The sequence below is a fragment of the Scyliorhinus torazame genome, chromosome 3, assembly GCF_047496885.1.
Source record: "Scyliorhinus torazame isolate Kashiwa2021f chromosome 3, sScyTor2.1, whole genome shotgun sequence".
NCBI classification, from domain to species: domain Eukaryota; kingdom Metazoa; phylum Chordata; class Chondrichthyes; order Carcharhiniformes; family Scyliorhinidae; genus Scyliorhinus; species Scyliorhinus torazame.
The window spans coordinates 141,516,261-141,541,184 of record NC_092709.1 but is presented as its reverse complement, the minus strand read 5'-3'; the positions used below and the strand labels follow the sequence as shown (position 1 = coordinate 141,541,184).

Genomic DNA, 24,924 nt, shown 5'->3' with positions numbered 1-24,924 from the left:
ATGACACAAAGGCCGATGGAATTGCGGATAGAGATGAGGACTGTCAGAGGATACAGCAGGATATAGATCGGTTAGAGGCTTGGGCGGAGAGATGCCAGATGGAGTTTAATCCGGACAAATGTAAGGTAATGCATTTTGGAAGATCAAATATAGGTGGGAAATATGCAGTAAATGAAATGAAATGAAAATCGCTTATTGTCACAAGTAGGCTTCAAATGAAGTTACTGTGAAAAGCCCCTAGTCGCCACATTCCGGCGCCTGTTCAGGGAGGCTGGTACGGAAATGGCAGACCCCTTAAGAGAATTGACAGAGGGATCTGGGTGTATAGTCCACAGGTCACTGAAAGTGGCAACACAGGTGGAGAAGGTAGTCAAGAAAGCATACGGCATGCTTGCCTTCATCGGACGGGACATTGAGTATAAAAATTAGCAAGTCATGCTGTATAGAACCTTAGTACGCTACATTTGGAATATAGTGTTTGATTCTGGTCGCTACATTACCAGAAGGGTGTGGAGGCTTTGGAGAGAGTCCAGAAGAGGTTTACAAGGATGTTGCCTGGTGTGGAGGGCATTAGCTATGAGGAGAGGTGGGATAAACTTGGTTTGTTCACACTGAAACGATGGAGGTTGAGGGACGACCTGATAGAAGTCTACAAAATTATGAGGGGCATGGACAGAGTGGATAGTCAGGAGCACATTCCCAGGGTAGAAAAGTCAATTACTAGAGGACATAGGTTTACATTGCGAGGGGCAAAGTTTAGAGAAGATGTGCGCGGAAAGTTTTTAAAAAAAAAAAACACAGAGTGGGTGCCTGGAACTCGCTGCCGGAGGAGGTGGTGGAAGCAGGGACGATAGTAACATTTAAGGGGCATCTTGACCGATACATGAATAGGATGGGAATAGAGCGATACGGACCTCAGAAGTGTAGGTTTTAGGTTAGGCGGGGCAGAGCAGGCTTGGAGGGCCGAATGGCCTGTTCCTGTGCTGTACTTTTCTTTGTTCTTAGATCTATTCCACCAAAAGCAAGAGACCTAAATAGTAAGCCCTATGGAATCTCAATGGAGACATTCTTCCAGTCGCAAAAACACCTTTCGATCATTGCCCTATTTCTCCTGCCTCTCAGCCAGTTTTGATTTCAATTTGTCACTTTCCCTTGGATTCTTCAGGCTTTTGGGGCGGGATTCTCTCATTCCGCGGCAGAGTGTCCATGTCGTCGTAAACCCCCCCCTATAGGGGGCCAGCACGGCGCTGGAGCGGTTCACGCTGCTCCAGCTGCCATCCCGGTGCGGACCGGGCGCCGCGGGATCCGCACATGCGCAGTGGCGCCGGCACCAACGCGCGCATGCGCAGTGGTCTCCTTCAATGCGCCGGCCCCAACGCAACATGGCGCAGGACTACAGGGGCCGGCGTGTAGGAAATGAGTCCCCCAGCCAAAGAGGCTGGCCCGCTGATCGGTGGGCCCCGTTGACAGGCTTTGGGGAGTCAGGAGACGAGGTACACACTGTAGAATTCTCAGCCTCTGACCTGCTTGATGGGCCAAATGGCCTCCTTCTACACTGTAGGAGTTCTTTGATCCTATCATGTTGACTATTAATCCCATAAATATCAGTGTAAAAGGTGCAGAATTTATCCCAATAAATAATAGGAGATTTATGGAATTAATAGTCAAACATGATAGGATCATAGAACTCCTACAGTGCCATTTGGCCCAGCGAGTCAGCACCTACCCTCTAAAAGAGCACCCTACCTAGCCCCCCCATCTCCATAACTTAACCTGTACATCTCTGGATACTAAGGGGCATGTAAAGAACAAAGAAAAATAAAGCACAGGAACAGGCCCTTCGGTCCTTCATACCCGTGCCAACCATGGTGCTTGTGTAACCTAAAACCTTCTGCTTTTCCGGGGTCCGTACCCTCTATTCCCATCCTATTCATGTGTTTGTCAAGACGTCTCTTAAATGTCACTATCATACCTGCTTCCACCATTTCCTCTGGCATCTAGTCCTGGCACCCATTACTCTCTGTGTAACAAACTTCCCTCGCACGTCTCCTCTAAACTTTGCCCCTCGCACTGTAAACCTATGTCCCCATATAATTGATCTTCCACCCTGGAAAACATTTCTAACTATCCGCTCTGTCAATGCCCCTCGTTTCATTTTGTTTTTCAAATTTAGAGTACCAAATTCATTTTTTCCAATTTAGCATGGCCAATCCACCTACCCTGTACATCTTTGGGTTGTAGGGGCGAAACCCACGCAAACACGGGCAGAATGTGCAAACTTCTTCCATGCCCCTCATAAGGGCAGCATGGTCAATCCACCTAATCAATCTGAATAGCTTCTCCAATTAACTATTTCCTATTTTAGCAATTTGAAGACAACTCTACTTCCTTTCTTTTGTGTGATTATCTTTTCTTCTCCTTCCCCCTTGTTCTGTTCCTTTTTAAATGCTATTCAGCTTCATTAAATTCCAATGCTGAGGAAGGATCCATTTGCTTGGTCTTTTCCCAGATGACCTGCTGAGTGTTTCGGATTGTGCATTTTCTGATTGTGACCCAAGAATAAATTAATTACCTGCTTTTCCCTGAAGGAGCGTTTGCCTTTTGATCTCACATTACGGCTGTATCGCACCATCATAAAGTTCTTGTTCTTTTTCTTGTCCTGGTTGGTGGTGCTTGCATATGGATTCAGCTTATTTCTCTTTTTCACAAATTCACTTCGATCAGATCTCCCGGCCTGGCAGAATTAATAAAAAGACGTGATTCACATGAGGAACAATGCAGTGCATCCGAATGATCAGTGTAAATTCGCCTTCTACAGGGGTAACATTTCTGCCGCTATTTTGCCAACGTTATGCTAAGTTTTTCCACAGAAATCAATGATGACAATTTTTCATCAAGTTTCACAAATTCCCATGTCTATAGTTACTGTAGTTTGCGGAGGTGATAATGGAGTAGCAAGTATCCAATTTTCTCCGATAACACATTTTAATCAGTTGCTAAGAACTGTAATTTATTCATTATTTGACTAAAATCTAATCAGGGACCAACTGTTCCAGTTGAATACTATTACTATGCTGATATAACTGTTGCTCGAGAACAAAAATGGAACATTAAAACTGCAAAAATAGTCCAAAGTATTTGTAAAACACAGCTCAGACCTCCTCTCCTGTACAGCCAATTAAGTACTTTTGAAGTGTAATCACGTTAGTGTAGGTAACAGAGCAGCCAATTTGCGCACAGCTTGCTCCCACAAAACAGCAGTGTGACGATAACTCATTAGCATGTTTTTTTGTGATGTTGACCGAAGGCTAAATGTTGGCCTGGAGACCCGGGAGAATGCCACCGCTCTTCTCTGAAGTAGAGCCATGGGATCTTTTTGAACATCTGAGGAAACAGATGGGGCTCATTTAACATCTCAACTGAAAGACAGCACAGCACAAGAGTGTCAGCCTAGATTTTTGTGCTCATGTCTGGAGTGGGACTAGAACCCATAACCTTGTGACTCAGAAGCAAGACTACTACCAACTTGTGGAATTATAATTCAGATTCTAGGGCTTTTCGCTGGAACCAGCACACACGCAATGGGCTGTGCTGGTGATCTGATACAGATTATGATAAAGTAAATAATGAAATTACAATTTCACTGACCGATGGGTGGCACAACGGTTAGTACTGCTGCCTCACAGCTCCAGGACCCCGGGTTCAATTCCCACCTCGGGTGACTCTCTGCGTGAAGTTTGCGCGTTCTCCCCGTGTTTGCGTGGTGCCCCGGTTTCCATCCACAGTCCAAAGACGTGCAGGTTAGGTGGATTGACCATGCTAAATTGCCCCTTAGTGTCCAAAAGGTTGTGAGGTTACTGGGTTACAGGATAGGGAGGAGTGGTGGGCTTAAGTGGGGTGCTCTTTCCAAGGGCCGGTGCAAACTCAATGGGCTGAATGGCCTCCTTCGGCACTGTAAATTCTATGATTCTATGAAAGGGGCGCAAATCTAGTATAATCACAACATGAATCAAAAGGAAGTTAGAAAAACTGTCTTTTACATAGGGAATGCTCAGAATATGGAATTCTTCAGCAAACTTAATGAAGAAAAATCCATACTTTTTTTAAAAAACGTGAATTAAGAGTTTGCTTGAATTTAGAGGGCAATGGCAACAAGGAGCGTGGGGTTAGCATTAGTGACACTTGTGATAAAAATAGTGCAGACTTGATGAACCTAACTGCCTCTTTTTATGCTGTAATTTCTTCATTTCATGGTTGTGCATCTTAGAATTAACTCACTGGCTTTGGGACATCGTGAAGATTTAAAACATGCCATTTAAATACACATTCTTTCTTTTCACATCAGTTCAATAAATAATTTTTCTTCAATGCTGTGCAGTGGAAAACATACATTTATCTGAAAATGTAATTGCATCTGGCTGATTCTCTGAACAGCCAAATAACCTGTGAACACTAAAATAAAATAAAACTTGTGAATACTTGTGGTTCATACTCACATAAGAATGCCTAGCTTTGGAAAGTATCAGAGAATTGTCATAGGAACATAGGAGCAGGAGTAGACCATTCAGCCCATTGAACCTGCTCCACCTTTCAGTACAATCACGGCTGATCATCCGCTTTAATGCCTTTTCCCAACACTCTCCCCATATCCCTTTATGTCATTGGTATTTGGAAAAATGTCAACCTCCACTTTCAAGATACTCAATGACTGAGCTTCCACAGCTCGCTGGGGTAGAGAATCCCAAAGATTCACACCCCACAGAGTAAAAAAAATTCTCCTCACCTCAATTTCAAGTGGCTTCATTTTGAAATTGTGTCCCCTGGTTTGAGACTCCCAACTAGGGGAAACATCTACTATTTTGGACATTTCAATGAGATCACTTGATTTTTCAAAACTCTAGCGAATACATGTCCAGTTTCCTCAATCTCTCTTCATAAGACAGTGCTGCCATCCTGGGAACAGGTCTGGTGAAACTTCATTGCACTCCCTCTGTGGTAATAATATCTTTCCTAAGGTAAGAGGACCACAACTGCACATCGTACTCCAGGTGCGGTCTATCCAAGGTTCTATACAATTGAACCAAGACTTTGCTACTCTTGTCCTCAAATCCTCTTGTGATAAAGGCTAACAAATTATTAGCTTTCCTGGTTGCTTGCGGCACCTGCATGTTAGCTTTCAGTGATTTATTGACGAGGACACCTAGGTCCTTTTTACATCTACACTTTTTATTCAAGAAATATTCTGCACATCTGTTCCTCCTACCAAAGTGGATAACCTCACATTTTTCTCACATTATGAGCTGAATTTTATGTGCCCTCAGCAGCAGTGTTTCCTGCAAGGCGAGGGGGTGATGGGCACGTAAAATGGGGCGGGCAGCAGTGGGATGCCCGATTTTTTAACTTCAAGGAAGGCCACACTTTGCTGATCACAGGGTGGCCCCTATTAGATTGAACAGCCTCTTTGTTCCTATCCGCTCGTTCTTTTAAACCAACCCTTTCTGCCCCACTGCCCTGGTCTCTAACGCTCCCAAACCCTCCCAGCCCAAGACCCTGGACCTGCCATCTGATTAACCAGCAGCTCCAGAAGGTGGACTTCTGACCCATTCTCCAGTGCCTCGACAGTGGCGTCAAAGCGTTCCATCTATACGTACAGTAAACAACGTTGGAATATCATTAGCGGGCCTAGCCCGGTATTCTCCGGGGCTTCCGCAATTCTCCACCTCCACTGGGGGGAATTCCCAAAGGAGAGGTTCACTTGTGCTTTTAAAAATGGAGAAACAGGCGCCGTGGCTGATGAGGGAGAGGACGTAAGGTACGGAGAGGCACGACCAAGAGCTGCAGGTCCTGACACTGGCCGGGCAGGCTGGGAGTGGGTGACTGGGACGCGGAGGGGGGAGGGACAGGCCGTGGGCCAGGGTGATCCCCACAGGGACTGGGGCGGTGTCCAGGCACGGACCGCCATTGCCGCGATCTGCAAAGCAGCCAGCTTGCTGCGCATCCCACCCACCACCCAAATGGTCCCCCCAGCCACTCTCCCAACCAACACAGCAGCCCCCCCCCCCACACACACACAAACTGGCCATCACATGCCAGTGGGGCATCACAGAACCCACCCAAGGGCAACGGCACGGGCTGGCCAGCAAATAGTACCCCTGGCAGCAGGGATGGGCACCAGGGCCAGAAGCCCCCACATTGCCGGGCACTGACAGTGCCCGAGGAGGAGGAAGCTGCAGCAGCGATGCGTGCCCCCGAGGAACAGGAGGCAGCTGCTGAGAATGGAGAGCCGGCCGCCCAACAGGCTGAGGAGGAGAAGGTGCAAAGGAGGCGCCGCACGAGGCATCGTGTGTACTGGCAGCGCTTGTCATTCAAGGGCCTGTAGACCAGGCATGCCGTCGAAGACTCTGGCTGAGCAGGGGACTAGTGCGACATATCTATCAGATCATGGTGCACCTATCACCGCGGGGTATGGGGGAGGACACCCACTCCCGGTGACCTTCAAGGTGAGGGTTGCCCTGAACTTCTCCACAACGGGGTCCTTCCAGGCGCCGAGTAGGGACCTATCCGGGATCGCACGGAGCTCAGTGCACAGGTGCATCAACATTGTCACGGTGGCCCTACATGCCCAGTCAGCACAATGCATCCACTTCAACGTGGACCAAGCCCACCAAGGTGACCGGACAGCGGGGTTCGCTGCCATCCTCGAGATGCCCCTGGTACAGGCCGTGATCGACGGAGTGCATGCACCCCACGAGCACCTGCAGATGATAGGCCGATCTTCACAAATTGAAAGGGATTCCACTCGATGAACGTGCTGCTGGTGTGTGACGTCTGCACCCGATACATGGGCAGTGTGCACGACGCCTTCATCCTGGAACACTCGAAGATTCCTGGCCTCTTGCTGGCTGGTGGGTTGGCACCTGGGCAACAGGGGATAGCCGCTGCAGTCGTGGCTGATGACGCCTATCCGGAGGCCACAGACCGACGCTGAGACCCGTTACAACGACGCCCAACCCGAGACTAGGGGCATGATTGACCGGTGCTTCGGCATCCTGAATATGCGGACCAGATGCCTGGACTGCTCTGGAGGGGTACTCCAGAATGCCGCTGGGAGGGTTGCCCGCATCGTGGTGGCCTGCTGTGTCCGCCACAACATTGCAAAGTAGAGGGGTGACGTGCTCGAGGAGGAGGAGGATGACCGCCAGACCTTGTCCAACAAGGGTGGAGGGGTCAATTACTAGGGGGCATAGTTTTAAGGTGCGAGGGGCAAGGTTTAGAGATGTACGAGGCATGTTTTTTACCCAGAGGGTAGTGGGTGCCTGGAACTCGCTGCCGGAGGAGGTGGTGGAAGCAGGGACGATAGTGACATTTAAGGGGCATCTTGACAAATACATGAATAGGATGGGAATAGAGGGATACGGACCCAGGAAGTGTAGAAGATTTTAGTTTAGACAGGCATCATGGTCGGCACAGGCTAGGAGGGCCGAAGGGCCTGTTCCTGTGCTGTACTTTTCTTTGTTCTTTGTTTTGAGGTGGATGAGGGGAAGGATGAGCAGGACATGTGGCCCGGCACAGGTGATTAATGTGAAACATATCTACAGATTTGTGCCCTAGCCCCTATCGCTAAACTGTGCCCTGCACCCGTGTCAACTTAACTGGTGTCTACTTTTCTGGCCTTACGGGCCCCAATGTTATGTCTCGGTGGATCCCCAGACGTTACATCAGGAGTGGAGGCGGCCTGCTGTGATTCCTGCCCTGCGACCTGGGTCCCCTTTGGCAGCCATCTTCTGGTGTGGGCAGTATAATATTCTGCCATCCATAATGATGGGGTGGGCAACAAATGTTGACCTTGCTAGTGAAGCCCACAAAAGATGAAAATGGCAAATTGACACAATTAAGGACGTGACAGAACAATCAAATGGAACCTTTAAAACAACTAGCTAAGGCACCTCACAGAAGTGGTCAATTTAGCAGGGTGGTCAGGTTGGTGGGAAAGAAAGGCTGATGATCAGTTTCAGCAGAGCTCCAATACAAATTCTGCCATTGAGGTTTATAGCTGAATAGTGTTCTTGATATATTTATTTTATGTTAAGTTTCCACAACAGAAATGGGATATGATGATAGAACAGCTTTTCTCGATGTGCACACTAAGAATGGCTTCAATACACAAGGTTTGACCACAGCATAAATTTTGGCATAAGGAAATTAAATCAATGCATGTTCCTCATGATCTTTATTGGCCAAAAAAAGGAACAGAAATGAGCTAATGTAGCTTCTTATATATATTTTAATGCACTTTGGACACATCAGTCCTATGAACTAAGGCATTAACCATATCTAAAGTGCAGAGTGCATGTAGATACATATATATAACACTTTAAAAATCAGAGCTACCTCCAAGTGATGCATACCTCAGAGAGAAAATAAGAAAATACCATCAGAGGAGAAACACTTTAACAGGATACAGTGAAGCTATATCTCAGAATATTCACCAACTATCTCTTACCATCGCTGTTGCTAGTCGAGTTTCTTTATCCGATTTAGGTTTTTTATGGAGTCGTTCTATAGTTCGCAGTGACAGCAGCTCTTCTCTGAAAGTTTAAGAGTTAATAATTAAATGTTGAAAACTGAAAAGTCAGATTCATTGGGAGAGGGAAAGCAGTGATCAATTCCAAGGCATTCAATATTTTCAGCAGTCGTCAAAAAGTAGTCTATAAAAATTGGCTTGAAGAACACGGATTTCACAAGCAGATACCACCAATGCTACACAACATGTTACAAAGGATTCTCCTTGTTCCAGCGTCATCCACGGACAAGTTGGATGAATGCTCTCCTAGCACGCTTTAATGAGATGTTTGAACAATGAAATAAGGTATGTCATGTATAATACAAATTAAATACCATTGATCGCATCTAATAAGTCAACCTGGCATATAAAGTGACACTATTTTTCACCCCCAAAATTCATGTTTAGGCCTATACTTGGCATAAAGTTGACCACTCCTCCCCCACCTTTTCGGCTAAGCAATGCTATACTGCATTATGAGTCAGCCTCAATTTTCCACCTTAGAAATGAGTGTTTTGTTCATCTTGTAAGTCAACACATGGGATCAAGCAGGCGACATGGGCCGTGTTGCCAAGATGAAGAGCGGGAGTTCAAGACATGGCCACACAGAGCAGGCTGCGTGTGGCAAATGATGAATAGAAATGGATCATCCCGCAAGAATGAAGTACAAAACTGGTTTCAAGCTAAAGGTCGTGACATTTGCTGACTCGTCAGATAACTGTGCTACAACGAGGGAATTCTGTGTTAGTGAAAAATTGGTGAGAATGGGCAGCAAGGTGGCGCAGTGGGTAGCACTGCAGCTTCACGGCATCGAGGTCCCAGGTTCGATCCCGGCTCTGGGTCACTGTCCGTGTGGAGTTTGCACATTCTCTCCATGTTTGTGTGGGTTATGCCCCCACAACCCAAAGGTGTGCAAGGTAGGTGGATTGGCCATGCTAAATTGGCCCTTAAAATTTTTTCTTACCTTCTGTTTCCTAGAAGCAAAACAAAATCATATTTTAAACGCACTAAACCCCCAGGCTCGTAACCCTTAAATTGCCCAATACTTAGAATCCAATATTCATAAAGGCTTCCCTTTGTCACAACCCAAAGATGTGCAGGGTAGAGGGTAGGTGGATTGGCCACGCTAAATTGCCCCTTAATTGGAAAAATGAATTGGGTACTCGAAATAAATTTAACAAAAAAAAAATTGGTGAGTGAATGGAAGAAGGAGGAAACCACCCTGAAGGCCATGCCCAACACCAAATGCACCATGAAAACAAGAACCAGCCACTGGCCCGATCTTGAGAAGAATGTATCGGAATGGGTGCTCAAAAATCATCAAAACGGTTCAGTCATTACCAGAAATGCATTGGGTACATATGCACTTAAGTGGGCCAAATCACACCCTGAGTCTAACTAAGATTTTAAAGCAACAACTCATTGGTGTAGCCATTTTAAGGAACAAAAATGTCTAGTGTTGCAGCAGAAGACCAAGGTTGCTTAGAGACTACTAAAAAAGTTTGATGCCTTGATGATTCTGAAACTGAAAGTACCGAATCTGATCCAGCATGGAATCCTTATGTTGATGCCATAGCTAAAATTACTCAATCAATTAAATGAATTCTGGGTGCTGAAGACAATGAATTTGATGGTTTTTGAAACGTTTTGATTGTGGTTATAGGTATCGTTGTAAAATTAATTCATTCGATAAAACATGTTGCACTGATTTAATTTAAGTTACCAGTGTTATTTTTTTTTCATTTCAAAATGATCTACACTAACATTGGCAGTTTGCATCTTGGCAAATAACTTGGAACACTGTTTTGGAAGGGATATTTGAGGCTTCAAAGATCGACTTATATGTGGTGGTCTTGTAGCCACCTAAAATGGCTGATTCCCTATTAATTTGGCCAAAACCCGATATAAAATGGCTAACCGAAAAGGCTGATGGGAAAAGCAGCCAACAGGACACAAACGGACAGCTGCAGACAGAATAGCGTATTCGGCTCTGGGGAAGTCGGCCCAAATCGATACCCAAGACTATTAGCAGCACATCAACACAGACATCTGCAGTTTAATCGGCTATCCCCGGGAACAATTGCAACATATTAGCAATTGAATGCCGGGCCAGACCTCTCGGCGCCTGAAGTGGCCGAAACAAAGACAGGTGAACGACCACCCCCCGATCAAGGAATCGCCCCATTATTGGAGCATATCGAACCCAGTGATTGGGAACAAGTCCAATCGCTTGGGACTCAGGGTCAAGGGCCGCCCCGAGAGGCGGGAAGCCCCTGGGCCCTATAAATTGAGGGGCCAAGTTCAGATCGCTCTCTCTCTCCCTTCTTCTCCTGCTCGCAACCTTCGCAAGAACATCGCCCAGAAACAGTAAGTCTGACTCCAGCGATCGCTACCCGATAGAGATTCCTAGCCATCGACCCGTATCAGCCTTTTGAATCCCGCAGGCCAGATCCAATTCGATAAACCATTTGTTTCCCTGACCTGGTGGGCCATCCCCAAAAGTTAAGTACTGGCCAGTAGTGGTAGGTTTTGATATAGATAGTAGGATTATTGTGTACATATTGATTGCTGTACATAATAAATGACCGTTGGTTTCAATCTTACTAAGCGGTGTGCTGACTTATTAATCATTACTCGAGCTTGAACCACGTGGCGGTATCAGAAAGATACCTGGCGACTCGTGAGCAAAGGTGACATTATCAGAGCTAATAAAACTAAGGCTAAAAAGAGCAACAGTCTACAGTATCTTACACATTTCCTATGTTTACATGGAGGTCATGTTGTGCTATTTCTATCATATTGAAAGCAAATTTTATGCTATAAGACTCACCAATAGATTTTTTTTAACTGTGAGTGGCTTTATGACAATACGCGAACATATGACCAAACATTATGAAGTAACAGATTGTAGGGGATGTGAAATTTTCATATGCAAGAAACTGGTTACATTGAACCCAGGAGTGTATCTAATGTAGGCCTGAGCTGTAAAACAATTATTTTACATTATGAAGAAAACTTTGACATATTAAAGAGAGGAGTAGTTCAATCAGGCTTGCCAACACACAGCCCACTACCCATCCATCAGGACTTTCTATCCAGTCTGCAGACCTGTGTTCAAAATGTCAATAAGTGAATTTGAAGATTTTACAAAGAACTGCCCCTCCAATCACAGACCGTTTTTCTCACAAATTTGCTGTTGCTAGGATCACTAATGGGGTGTGTGTGTGTTTGTGAGAGAGAATGTGTGTGAGCAAGACCATGTGTGTGTATGCTTGTGAGTTAGTGTGACCTCACTGCCCAGTCTCAAGGTTCACACTCACCCTCACCCCACACAGCAACACACACACACCAACTCTCAGTGGATGAGGGCGAGTGGCTAAGTACCCGGAGAGTGAACCAGAGAAACACAATTTGACCCTCTCACACTCTAACAATTATCTTTATTAATTACTCAATATTCTAAATGAACAATTTATTGCTTCGAAATTGCTTTATTTTTGCCCAGTTGTTTTTTTTCTTCATACCTCAACATTTTATTGAAATTCATGTTTAATGCTGCGCCAAACATTATCTTTTCAAAATTTGCTCATCGGCCCTTGGAGTGAGAAAATAATTGAAATGTGGCCCCTCGCACAAAAAGGTTGGACAAACCTGGTTTAAGTGCATTTGTAATTGCATCACATTAACCTGAATTTCCTGGAGCTTGTTTGATTGCCATAGAGATTTTTCACAGTGATTATGCAAAAGAAAATGTCCATACCTGCTTTCGTCATTGGTATCCTCAACAATTTTCCTCTTTTGATTTTTGCCAGGGGCAACATCAATTTCTTTCGCTATTTGAGCCAGACGGATTTTCTTGAAATCTTCTTGCGTTAGGATTCTGCTCGCGCTGACAATTGCCGCCTTGGCTTTCCGTGTTTCTGGGAGCATATTACTCATCTTCTCCACCTTTTGAAATACAAACAACAAACATTTCATTCAACCCAGTTTTATTTCAAAATCTTGCATCTGTCAGTCAATGTGAAAATGATTCGATCTTAATGGACCGTGTTCGAACCAGATTCTCTATTCGAGATGTTAACCTATGTTTCAGATGCCAATAGGCTGCCTGTATATTTCCATCATTTTCTTTTGCTCCTCCTTTCACCTCTGAACTTACTGTGCTTTCTAGCCAGCATAAATATTATTAGTCCACTTGCTCACTGGCTACATGAGCCACAACTCTGACACCACATATAACCCAATCAAACACCATGCTCATATTTAAATATTGGATAAACCATTTAGAAATAAACATATGGATTTAGATTGACTTTTGACAAGTCTGCAGATTTTCTGCCTGTTTCTTTACACGTTATAATTCTCCAAGCTTGTTTCAGACAGTCTTTTTCTGCTTTTGCATGTGAGAAAACCCTTTTCTTATCTCAGCGATAGCTTTTCCCATTTTATTTTGTCCACATCTGATAACTAGTTACATACAAATTCACTGAGGCAGCTGGGATTGTCTTTTATCTCCTGATATATTTGATCAACAATTAAATACATTTAGGTTGCCACAAGCACACTTCAAAATCAAATTGACTTGTAACCAACAGAAAATGCAAGAAACACAAAGGCAAATGAGCTAAATAGGACATGTGACTAACTTAAAGAAGCAGGTACAAAGGGAAACATAAAAATCTGGCTAAGCAGAGCAGACATGAGGAGCCTGGCAGAAGAAATAAAACAGGTCAAAACCAAGGCTGCAACCACCTTGCAGGTGCAGGGTTCCAATGCAGAGTCCCCATCTCAAACGCAAACTCAGGAGGAGAAAGGAGCAACAGTTTGGCATGGGGCCACTCTCTTATAAGCACAGTACCTCTTCATTGAAAATTAATTATATCAGAAAGCATGAATAGCAAGTAAAATATGTATCCTGTACTACAACTTTAAGTTGACTTGATTTCATATAAAATATCTGTTATGTTGATGAGGAATGTTTCCAGCTTACCACCTCTTTCTGCTGTTCTTCATCGGAAGAATGATGAACATCAATCCACCCTTCATCATCTTCATCATCCTCCTCTTCTGTACTTGCACTCTCCCACCCATCTGCAAGACCAAACATTAGTGAAAAAGGAGAAAATAAAATACAAGACTAAATGATCAAAGAATATAAAAACTTCTACAAATTTGTGGAATTGAGGATATTATAGATTTGGGGATGTTATATATTGGGGGAGATGGTGGCATAGTGGTAATGTTACTGGACTAATAATCCAGGCGACTGATCTGGGGACATGGGTTCAAATCTCACCATGGTGGATTTAAACTCAATTAATTAAAACCTGGAATCGAAAGCTAGTCTCAGTAATGAAACTATCATCGATTGTTGTAAAAATCCTTCTGGTAAATGGATGGTGGGTGCGGGGTCGGTTTGCGAAATGGATGGTGGGTGCGGTTTTGGTTTGGGAGTGGATGGAGGCTGCTTTGTGCAGGGGCACTAGCTTAGCAGCCCTGGTCACGGCGCCTCTGCCACTTTCGCCGGCACGGTACTCCACCAGCCCGATAGTGGTGGCGGCTCTTCGGATCTGGGGCCAGTGGAGGAGGCAGGTAGGGGAGGTAAGAGCATCGGTGTGGACCCCAATATGCGGCAACCACCGATTTGCCCGGGGAACATGGACGGGGGGTATCGACTGTGGAGGAGGGCGGGGATTGTGAGGATGGGGGATCTGTTCCTGGAAGGGAGCTTTCCGAGCATGAGGGCGCTGGAGGAGAAGTTTGGGCTGATGAGAGGGAACGACTTTAGATACTTGCAGGTGAGGATTTTGTACGCAGACTGGTGCCGTCCTTCCCACGTCTCCCGCCGAAGGGGAGGCAGGACGGGGTAGTTTCTAGGGGAGAGGGTAGAGTTTCAGATGTCTTCAAGAGCTAATGAGAGCTGAGGATACGCAGACTGAGGACCTGAAGCTTAAGTGGGAGGAGGGGGAGCTGGAGGACGGTATTTGGGCAGAAGCCCTGAGCAGAGTAAACGTGACCGCAACATGTGCCAGGCTCAGCCTGATCCAGTTTAAGGTCGTGCACCGGGCCCACATGACGGTGGCCCGGATGAGCAGATTCTTCGGGCTGGAGGACAAGTGTGCTAGATGCGCCGGAGGGCCGGCTAACCATGTACACACGTTCTGGTCGTGCCCTAAACTCGGGGGGTATTGGCAGGGATTCGCACATGTCATGTCCCGGGTGTTGAAAACTGGGGTGGTAATGAGCCCGGAGGTGGCAATCTTTGGGGTTTCGGAGGACCCGGGAGTCCAGGAAGAAAGGGAGGCCGATGCTCTGGCCTTTGCTTCCCTGGTCGCCCGGCGACGAATACTGTTAGCATGGAGGGACTCAAAGCTCCAGAGGGCTGAGGTGTGGCTATCGGACATGGCGAGCTTCCTTGGCCTAGAGAAAGTCAAGTTCGCCTTGAGAGGTTCGCTACTAGGGTTCGCCCGAAGGTGGCAGCCATTTATTGACTTCTTCGCAGAGGAGTAAGCGTCAGCAGGGGGGGGGGGGGGGGGGGGGGGGGGGCGGCCCGTGCGTGAACAGAGCCGTGGTTTGCAGTATGTTTCATGTGTAATTTGTGTCTTGATTTCTTTTTTTGTTTGTACTGTACAATGTCATTTTTTTCTATATGCCTAAGATACCTCAATAAAATTGTTAGTTAAAAATTTTTTTTTTTTAATCCTTCTGGTTGACCAATATCTTTTAGGGAAGGAAATCTGCCATCCTTACCTGGTCTGATCTACATGTGACTCCAGACTCACAGCAATGTGGCTGACTCTTAATTGCGAAATAGTCTCACATGCTGGGCAGGTCAAGGGCAATTTGGGATAGGCAAAAATGCAGGCCTTGCCAGTGGCACTCACAACTCATGAAAGAATAAAGTCAGATAAATAAAAAGGAAGGAAGTGTGAGTTCCTTGCAACCTGGATCAGCAGAAAGAAAATATGATGGATAATATGGAAATGTCAAAGATGTTAAACAGACATCAAAACGCCAAACAAGAAGTGAGGAAATGTGAGGTTTAGTGATGTTTAAATGACATTGAGGAAGTAACTGAGGAAAATGCAGTGGAGAAATTAATGATAAAAAACAAAAATTCACCTGGACCTGATGGCCCACATTCTAGAGTTCTGTAATAGGTAACTGCAAAGATGCACAAGTTGTGATCTCTCAAAATTCCTCAGATTACCACTATTCAAGAAAGGAGAGAGAAGGAACTTTTGGTCAGTTAGTCTGACGGAATCCGTTATGTAAGATGTGGTAAAAGGGCATGAAAAAAATATGATTAGGCAGAGTTAACATGGTTTTATAAAAGGGAAATAGCGCTTAACAAATCTATGAAGCATTTTTTGAGGGTGTAACTAGCAAGGTAGATAACGGGAACCAGATGAAGAATATCAGAATTTTCAAAAGGCTACCGATAAGGTGCCACACCAAGGGTTATAGCACTTGATAAAGATTCATGGTGTTGAACCTTAGAATTCACACTGCTACTATGCAGTAGCAATAAGTGGTTATTCACCACTACCAGTGTGGTTATTCACTACATCACTTCCCTTCCCAGCCTCCCCGAACAGGCGCCGGAATGTGAAGACTAGGGGCTTTCCACAGTAACTTTATTTGAAGCCTATTTGTGACAATAAGCGATTTACATTTTATTTTTTCACTGACAGTATGCTGCTGTCAGCCAAAAAAGTTCGGCCTATCACACAAATGAGTAATGTAATATATGAATTTCAATACCAGATACATAAATTGTAGATCCCAAAGATGGGTGGATTGTATCAAACAGCATGTCCCTTCCATTGTCTGCAATAGGCAAGGTACAGACCATAGCCAACTAGCAAAACTCACAACAATTCTCCCTCTCAGAGCAAATTTCACCCTATCCAAATATAGGAACTCCATTAGATCCCCCAGCCCTGCAAAGGCCGGGGGGGGGGGGGAAGGAAGAGGAGGGAGAGAGAGGAGAAGCTGGCCTCCACTCCAACAAGACCTGCCTGCGAGCGATCAATGAGGCAAAGTCTAAAATATCTGCCCCCGCACCCGTCTGCAACTCCAACAAGTCTAACAGCCCCAATATGGCCCCCAGAGGACCCGATTCCAATTGTATGTGTAGAACCTCAGACATGGTGCTGAAAAATGACCCCCAAAATTTTTCCAATTTCGGGTAAGACCAGAACATATGGATATAATTGGCTGGGCCCCTTCCACTCCATTTGCAGATAGCCTCCACCCCCTCAAACAGCTGGCTCGTCTTCGATAAGTGCGCCAAGTCCACCACTTTAAATTGGATCAACCACAGCCTCGCGCACGAGGTCGAGGCATTGACTCTTTGCAGCACATTGCATCATAATCCTTCCTGCAACACCATCCCCAACTCTTCCTCCCACTTGGCCTTAATCCTTTCCATAGATTCCTTGTCCTCCTCCATGATCCTACCGCAGATTGCTGAAACAACCCCACTCTCCAGCAACCCCCACTGACAGCACCTCCTCCAACAACGAGGAGGACGGTGCCACCAGAGCTCCCTGGTGTGGTCACCACATTTGGTCGCCATTTATGGAGACCAGTAGTGATTCAAAAGGGGACCAGACGGTCCAGCACTTGTGAGGGTCTCCAAGGGGATCGGAGGCCCCAGCTGCATGCCCTTTGGGCAGAGTGGTGCTCTGGCACTGCTTATGCCACCTGTGTGCCCTGACATGACCATCTGGATGTCCGCCTGGCACTGCCAGCTGGTAGGGGCACTGCCAGGGTGCCACGCTGGTATTTTGTGCATGTGCTCAATTGAGCTGGGGTTGCCCAGCGTGGTTGTTGGGGGGGGGGGGGGGGAAGAAAGAGAAAGAGAGAGAGAGAGAGAGAGAGAGAGAGAGAGAGAGAGAGAGAGAGAGAGAGAGAGAGAGAGAAAGTGAGCCAGGGACCCTCCCACGTTGCGTTCTCCCGAATGAGCTCCTCTCTGCAGTTTTATCCCTAACACCCTCTGATCTTTTTCCATCTAATCTTCTCTCCTCCACTATTTAAAATTCCATACCCTCGACAGCAGGTGCATTTAATCTTAACCTGCATTGCCCACCTGCCAGCCCTGCTCGATTTTGTTAATGCTCTTTCAGTGACTGGAGTACTCGTATCGTTCACAAATCACATTCCCAACTTCCACGCGATCTAATTTCCATCTGTAGCTATCACTTTCCTGAAGTAAAAACTCTCTTCCTCAAGCCACGTACAATTCCATTTTTAAGCTGCCACATTTGGCTGCTCATTCACCATGATACTTCGGCAGTTGTCCATTCTTTTCACCACTCATTCACTTCCATCCCTGCTGCCTACACACATCCTGATGAACAACCAGGTACTGCTACCATCGTTGCTCCCTCGAATCCAAGGGAAATATCTGAGTGTGCTTATAACTGTTTTCACCCACCATGATCAGATAGCACCTCCTCCAACAACGAGGAGGATGGTGCCACCATAAGTTTACTTCAAGCATTAGTCGGCCTCAATTTCCCATGCCAAAAATCACCCACATCTTCAGGATTATTCTGGAGAGTAACGATAATCCTCAACTTCCTTTTTCCTAATTCCACTGATGGGTAAGTCCGAGATGAGGGGGCATAGTCTAAAAATTAAAGCCAAAGGGTGACGAAAGTTTAGAACTCTCTTCCGTAAATGGCAATTGGTACAAAATCAATTGTAAAATATTAAATTTAGATTGATAGATTTTTATAATCCATTGTCCTGCATTAAGGTACATGGGGCAAAGGGAACATAAAAACATAAACTAGGAGATTTGTGATGCAGAACAAGGCCAGCAGCGCGGGTTCAATTCCCGTACCAGCTGAGAATTCTGAATTCTCCCACTGTGTATTCGAACAGGCACCGGAATGTGGCAACTAGGGGCTTTTCACAGTAACTTCATTGCAGTGTTAATGTAAGCCTACTTGTGACAATAAAAAGATTATTAGTAGTAGTAGGAGTAGGCCACCTGGCCCTTCGAGCCTGCTCTGCCATGTAATGAGATCATGGCTGATCTTTTGTGGACTCAGCTCCACTTTCCCACCCGAATACCATAACCCTTTATTCCTTTATTCTTCAAAAAAACTATCTATCTTTATCTTCAAAACATTTAATGAAGGAGCCTCAACTGCTTCACTGGGCAGGGAATTCCATAGATTCACAACACTTTGGGTGAAGATGTTCCTCCTAAGCTCAGTCCTAAATCTACTTCCCCTTATTCTGAGGATATGCCCCCTAGTTCTGCTTTCACCCGCCAGTGGAACGAACCTCCCCACATCTAACCAATCCTCTATCCATGCTACTACTTTCCCCTTAATGCCATGCATCATTACCTTATGCAGCAACCTTTTGTGTGGCACCTTGTCAAAAGCTTTCTGGAAATCCAGATATACCACATCCATTGGCTCCCTATTGTCTACCGCACTGGTAATGTCCTCAAAAGATTCCACTAATTAGTTAGGAATGACCTGCCCTTTATGAACCCATCCTGAGTCTGTCCAATGGGACAATTTCCATCCAGATGCCTTGCTATTTCTTCCTTGATGGTAGATTCCAGCATCTTCCCTACTACCGAAGTTAAGCTAACTGGCCTATAATTACCCGCTTTCTGCCTACCTCCTTTTTTAAACAGTGGTGTCACGTTTGCTAATTTCCAATCCGCCGGGACCACCCCGAAGTCTAGTGAATTTTGGTAAATTATCACGAGTGTATTTGTAATTTCCCTAGCCATCTCTTTTAGTACCCGGGATGCATTCCATCAGGGCCAGGAGACTGGTCTACCTTTAGCCCCACTAGCTTGCCCATCACTACCTCCTTAATGATAACAATCGTCTCAAAGTCCTCACCTGTCATAACCTCATTTCCATCAGTCACTGCACTGGCATGTTATATGTGTCTTCCACTGTGAAGACCGACCCAGAAAACCTGTTCAGTTCCTCAGCCATTTCCTCATCTCCCATTATTAAATATAGGTTATATTTAATGAAGTAGGGGTTACAGATTAGCCATGACCTCAGAGTGGTGAAATAGGCTTGAGGCACCAAATGTTTTATACCTGATCTGAAATGAAAATCGCTTATTGTCACAAGTAGGCTTCAAATGAAGTTACTGTGAAAGCCCCGAGGCGCCACATGCCGGTGCCTGTTCGGGGAGGCTGGTACGGGAATTGAACCCGCGCTGCTGGCCTTGGTCTGCTTTACAAGCCAGCTATTTAGCCCAATGTGCTAAACCAGCCCCTCTATTGTTCTTTTCCGCTACCAGTGTCTTCTTAAACCCCACTCCGTCTCCTTCGCCCTCACTTTCAGCACTAAATGGGGGAAGCTCATGTCACCAAGATTGAAACAATTTGTTCAGCGACCTCTCCTTCTCCACCAACTCAAGTCTCTCCTCAACTTCTTGCCTGCTAGTGACCTGAACCTGAATTCAGTTTCTCTCCTAGCTCTGTTCTTGGAGCTCATTTTGTCCATGGGACCCACCACTTGCTCCTTGACCTTATTTCTATTAAACTGCTCACCACTCAACTTTCCTACCTTATCCCCATGCTGTTTAACATTGGTTTTGAAAGGGAGATGGACAGGACCTGTAGAGAGGTAACCAATGTCAACACTACTTTCTCAGAAAATCCTGTCCATAACCCCAATTCCATGTAAACTACTAACCCCATCTCCAACCTACCTTTCCACTTCAAGGTCCTTAAACATTTTGCCTCAGAAATTTAAGCTCATCATTACTGAATTCCATGCTTAAATTTCTCCAAACAGATTTCCCCCCCCATCTCAGTAATGAAACAACCTTAATCAAATAGACAAATAACATCCCATGTATCTTCTCTCTTCAATCTTGGAATAACTTTGACACAATTGATCACACTGTCCTCCTCCTTCTGTTGTTCACCGCAATGAGCTACCCTTCAGTTGGTGCCATGCTTACCTATCCAATCACAGCTAGTTCATCTCCAGCAATGACTCCTTTCCCCTCAGTAATACGACGTCCCTTTCTCTTCCTCACCTACATATTGTCCCTTCCGTCTCCCCAAAGTCCTCTCCTCATTTATGACCCTCCTTAAATCCTAACTCTTTGTTCAAATCTCTGGGCACCAACATCCACCCCTCCAGGTTTCCTTCTACGGTTCAGCATCAAATTTGTATCTAATTATTCCTCAGAGAAAAGTCCAAAGGCATTTCACAATGTTAAAAGTTGCACTATATATGAAAGTTGTTGCTAATGTCATTTGAAAACTTTGATCCTTACCATTGCACAATGTTGTAATTTCCAAGGGAAACTGAAATAGTCTAAGTAAGCTGAGATTCAGTTCTACATTGTGCATACAAATTTACTGAAACATTGACGACTAGACAGCTTCACACCCCAAATTAGTTAGAGATAGTGAAAATAAACATGACCTGTGACAACGGGAAGACTTTATGAATATTGGATTCTAAGTATTGGGCAATTTAAGGGTCAAGAGCCTGGGGGTATTGTGCGTTTAAAATATGATTTTGTTTTGCTTCTAGGAAACAGAAGGTAAAAAAAAAATTTAAGGGCCAATTTAGCATGGCCAATCCACCTACCCTGCACATCTTTAGGTTGTGGGGCGAAACCCACACAAACACGGGGAGAATGTGCAAATTCCACACAGTGACCCAGAACCGGGATCGAACTTGGGACCTTGGCACCGTGATGCAGCAGTGCTAGCCACTGTGCCACCGTGCTGTCCTGTTTAATATTGTATTTATAATAAAGTTTTGTTTTAGAATGATCAAAGACCTATTTTTTTCATGCAATCACTCCTAGAGTGAATCATTCTTTCCGCACAGCCTTAAAATAAATTAAAATATTGGAGTTTTGATCCAGTAACCTAGCCACTGTTGGGGTCTGGACTGGGAACATAATAGACCCAGATGAATGTAGGGTGAGGCAGCAGAAACTTACCATCATCCTTTTCACCCTCCTCTTCCAGCACTTCCGCTCCTGGGATATAGTCTTTGGAATCCAGCTCACCATATTCATGACACTTGACTTCCTTTGAGGCTTCCGTAGGTTTACCCTATCACAAATGTACATTTGCTGTTTGATAACAATTTCAAGCAAATTTTCCTTATGCCATAGTACTATTTAATGAACGTCAACATTTAGTCTTTGCAAACTGGTTCCTTAGTCGCTTTCCTCTTTCCTACACCCCAGCTTTCTTGTCCAGAACAGCTGGCACTCTGCCCCACAGTTTTCTTCCTCCGCGAAGCCAGATACATGGAGCAGTCAGGGTTTATTTTAAATGAAGGACACATCTAGCAAGTGCTCAAACGACCTTAAATCATGATCCCGGGTGTCCTGTTATATTGCCAGAAGTTGATTTAATTGCCTTGGAGGGAAAGTGCCTCACTGGATCACCTCAATTACAGCATGCTTTCACTTAGGAGCTCACTTGTCGAAATGGAGCAGACTCCTACTCCAGAACACTGGCCCTTGGATTGGCCAGAAAGCTAATACTGATTACCTGTCTGAGAACGGAAGGAAATGGCGATATAAGTTATGTGGACTTTGAAGTCAGTCTGCAGTAAAACGTGAAGTTCACAACTATAATGTCATTTCTGACTCAGTCTGAGAGAACCTCTCCACACATTACAATCACTTCAATAACTGTTCAGCACAGGAGGAGGCTATTTGGCCCATCGGGTCTGTGCCGACTCTTTTGAGGAGCAATCTAGTTAGTTCCACTCTATACCACTGCCGCTCATGACCACTTCAATGTCTGCAAATTGTCAAGATAGCCACTACTGGACTATAAATTTCCTCCAATTGAATATTGGGACGACTGAGGCCATTGTCTTCAGTCTCTACAAAAAACTTTGATCCTGCATCATCAACTCCATCCCTTTCCCTATTGTCACAATGATACAACATGTTTATATGTGATATAAATCTTTAATTACATTGGCTAGTCAAATTGAAATTCTTTAAAGCTACTTTTTAAGAAGCAGGCCAAGACACTTACTTATGCTGCCCTTGTTCACCTGATGTTTGGTACTATAAACTGGTCAGTTTCTGGGAGGTTTCAATGTGGATTACAATGACAACATGCCAAGACAACCTTCTATGGAATCTCACATCTGCTGATGTCAATAACTACTTCAAAAGATGAACTGAAACAGTACAGGCCCTCACCATTCGCATAATACCCCGGACCTGGAAAAATTCATCAACTTCGCTTCCAGTTTCCACCCCTCCATCATTTTCACCGGGTCCATCTCAGAAACTTCCCTTCCCTTCCTTGATCTTTCTGTCTCCATTTCCGGCAATAGACTATCCACTAATATCCACTACAAGCCCACTGACTCACACAGCTATCTGGACTACAGCTCTTCGCACCCTACACCCTGTAAGACTCCATCCCTTTCTCTCAGCTCCTTCGCCTCTGTCGCATTTGTTCCGATGATGCCGTTTTCCAAAATGGTGCTTCGAAAATGTGTTCCTTCTTTCTCAACCGTGATTTCCCACCTACAGTTGTGGACAGGGCCCTCAACAGTGTGCGGTCCATCTCCCGCGCCACTACCCTCGCCCCCTCCACTCCCTCCCAGAACAAGGATAGAGTCCCCCTCGTTCTTGCATTTCATCCTACCAGCCTCCGTATGCAAAGCATAATCCTCCGTCATTTTCGCCAACTCCAGCGTGATGCCACCACCAAACACATCTTCCCTTCACTCCCTGTCAGCATTCGGCAGAGACCATTCCCTCCGAGATAATCTAGTCCACTCCTCCACCATACCTAGTACCTCTCCCATCACCCATGGCACCTTCCCATGCAATCGTAGAAGGTGTAACATCTGCCCCTTTACCGCTCCTATGCTTAACATCCCAGGCCCAAAACACTCATTCCAGGTTAAGCAGCGTTTCACTTGCATCTCTTACAATTTGGTCTACTGCATTCGCTGCTCCCAATGTGGTCTCCTCTATATCGGAGAGACCAAACGCAGACTGGGTGATCACTTTGCTGAGCATCTTCGGTCTGTGCGCATTCAGGACCCTGACCTTCCTGTTGCTTGCCAATTTAACAAAAGACCCTGCTCCCATGCCCACATGTCTGTTCTTGGCCTGCTGCAATGTTCCAGTGAAGCGCAACGCAAACTGGAGGAACATAGAACATTACAGCGCAGTACAGGCCCTTCGGCCCTCGATGTTGCGCCGACCTGTGAAACCACTCTAAAGCCCATCTACACGATTCCCTTATCGTCCATATGTCTATCCAATGACCATTTGAATGCCCTTAGTGTTGGCGAGTCAACTACTGTTGCAGGCAGGGTATTCCACGCCCTTACTACTCTCTGAGTAAAGAACCTACCTCTGACATCTGTCTTATATCTATCTCCCCTCAATTTAAAGCCATGTCCCCTCGACATCACCATCCGAGGAAAAAGGCTCTCACTGTCCACCCTATCCAATCCTCTGACCATCTTGTATGCCTCAATTAAGTCACCTCTTAACCTTCTTCTCTCTAACGAAAACAGCCTCAAGTCCCTCAGCCTTTCCTCATAAGATCTTCCCTCCATACCAGGCAACATTCTGGTAAATCTCCTCTGCACCCTTTCCAATGCTTCCACATCCTTCCTATAATGTGGCGACCGGAATTGCACGCAATACTCCAAATGCGGCCGCACCAGATTCTTGTACAGCTGCAACATGACCTCATGGCTCCAAAACTCAATCCCTCTACCAATAAAAACTAACACACCGTACGCCTTCTTAACAACCCTCTCAACCTGGGTGGCAACTTTCAGGGATCTATGTACATGGACACCGAGATCTCTATGCTCATCCACACTACCAAGAATCTTACCATTAGCCCAGTACTCTGTCTTCCTGTTATTTCTTCCAAGCTGCAGCTTATCTATGTCCCTCTGTAACTTGTAACATCCTTCCGCACTGTCCACAACTCCACCGACTTTAGTGTCATCTGCAAATTTACTCACCCATCCTCCAGGTCATTTATAAAAATGACAAACAGCAGTGGCCGCAAAACAGATCCTTGTGGTACACCACTAGTAACTGGACTCCAGTCTGAACATTTCCCATCAACCACCACCCTTTGTCTTCTTCCAGTTAGCCAATTTCTAATCCAAACTGCTCGATCACCCTGAATCCCATGCCTCCGTATTTTCTGCAGTAGCCTACCGTGGGGAACCTTATCAAATGCTTTACTGAAATCCATATACACCACATCAACTGCTTTACCCTCATCCACCTGTTTGGTCACCTTCTCAAAGAACTCAATAAGATTTGTGAGGCACGACCTATCCTTCACAAAACCGTGTTGACTATCTCTAATCAAGTTA

At 45.4% G+C, this 24,924-nt stretch overlaps 1 protein-coding gene across 1 annotated transcript in view; it reads right to left on the bottom strand.

Annotated features, from left to right (window-relative positions):
• sdad1 (SDA1 domain containing 1) overlaps positions 1-24,924 on the bottom strand; it is a 113,081-nt gene that overhangs the window by 12,479 nt on the left and 75,678 nt on the right. The window contains exons 16-20 of the mRNA XM_072496304.1: positions 21,530-21,644; positions 13,554-13,654; positions 12,324-12,511; positions 8,504-8,588; positions 2,573-2,734 (exon numbers count right to left, since the gene is read on the bottom strand). Coding sequence (XP_072352405.1) covers positions 2,573-2,734; positions 8,504-8,588; positions 12,324-12,511; positions 13,554-13,654; positions 21,530-21,644 — 651 coding nt within the window. The remainder of the gene's footprint in view (positions 1-2,572; positions 2,735-8,503; positions 8,589-12,323; positions 12,512-13,553; positions 13,655-21,529; positions 21,645-24,924) is intronic.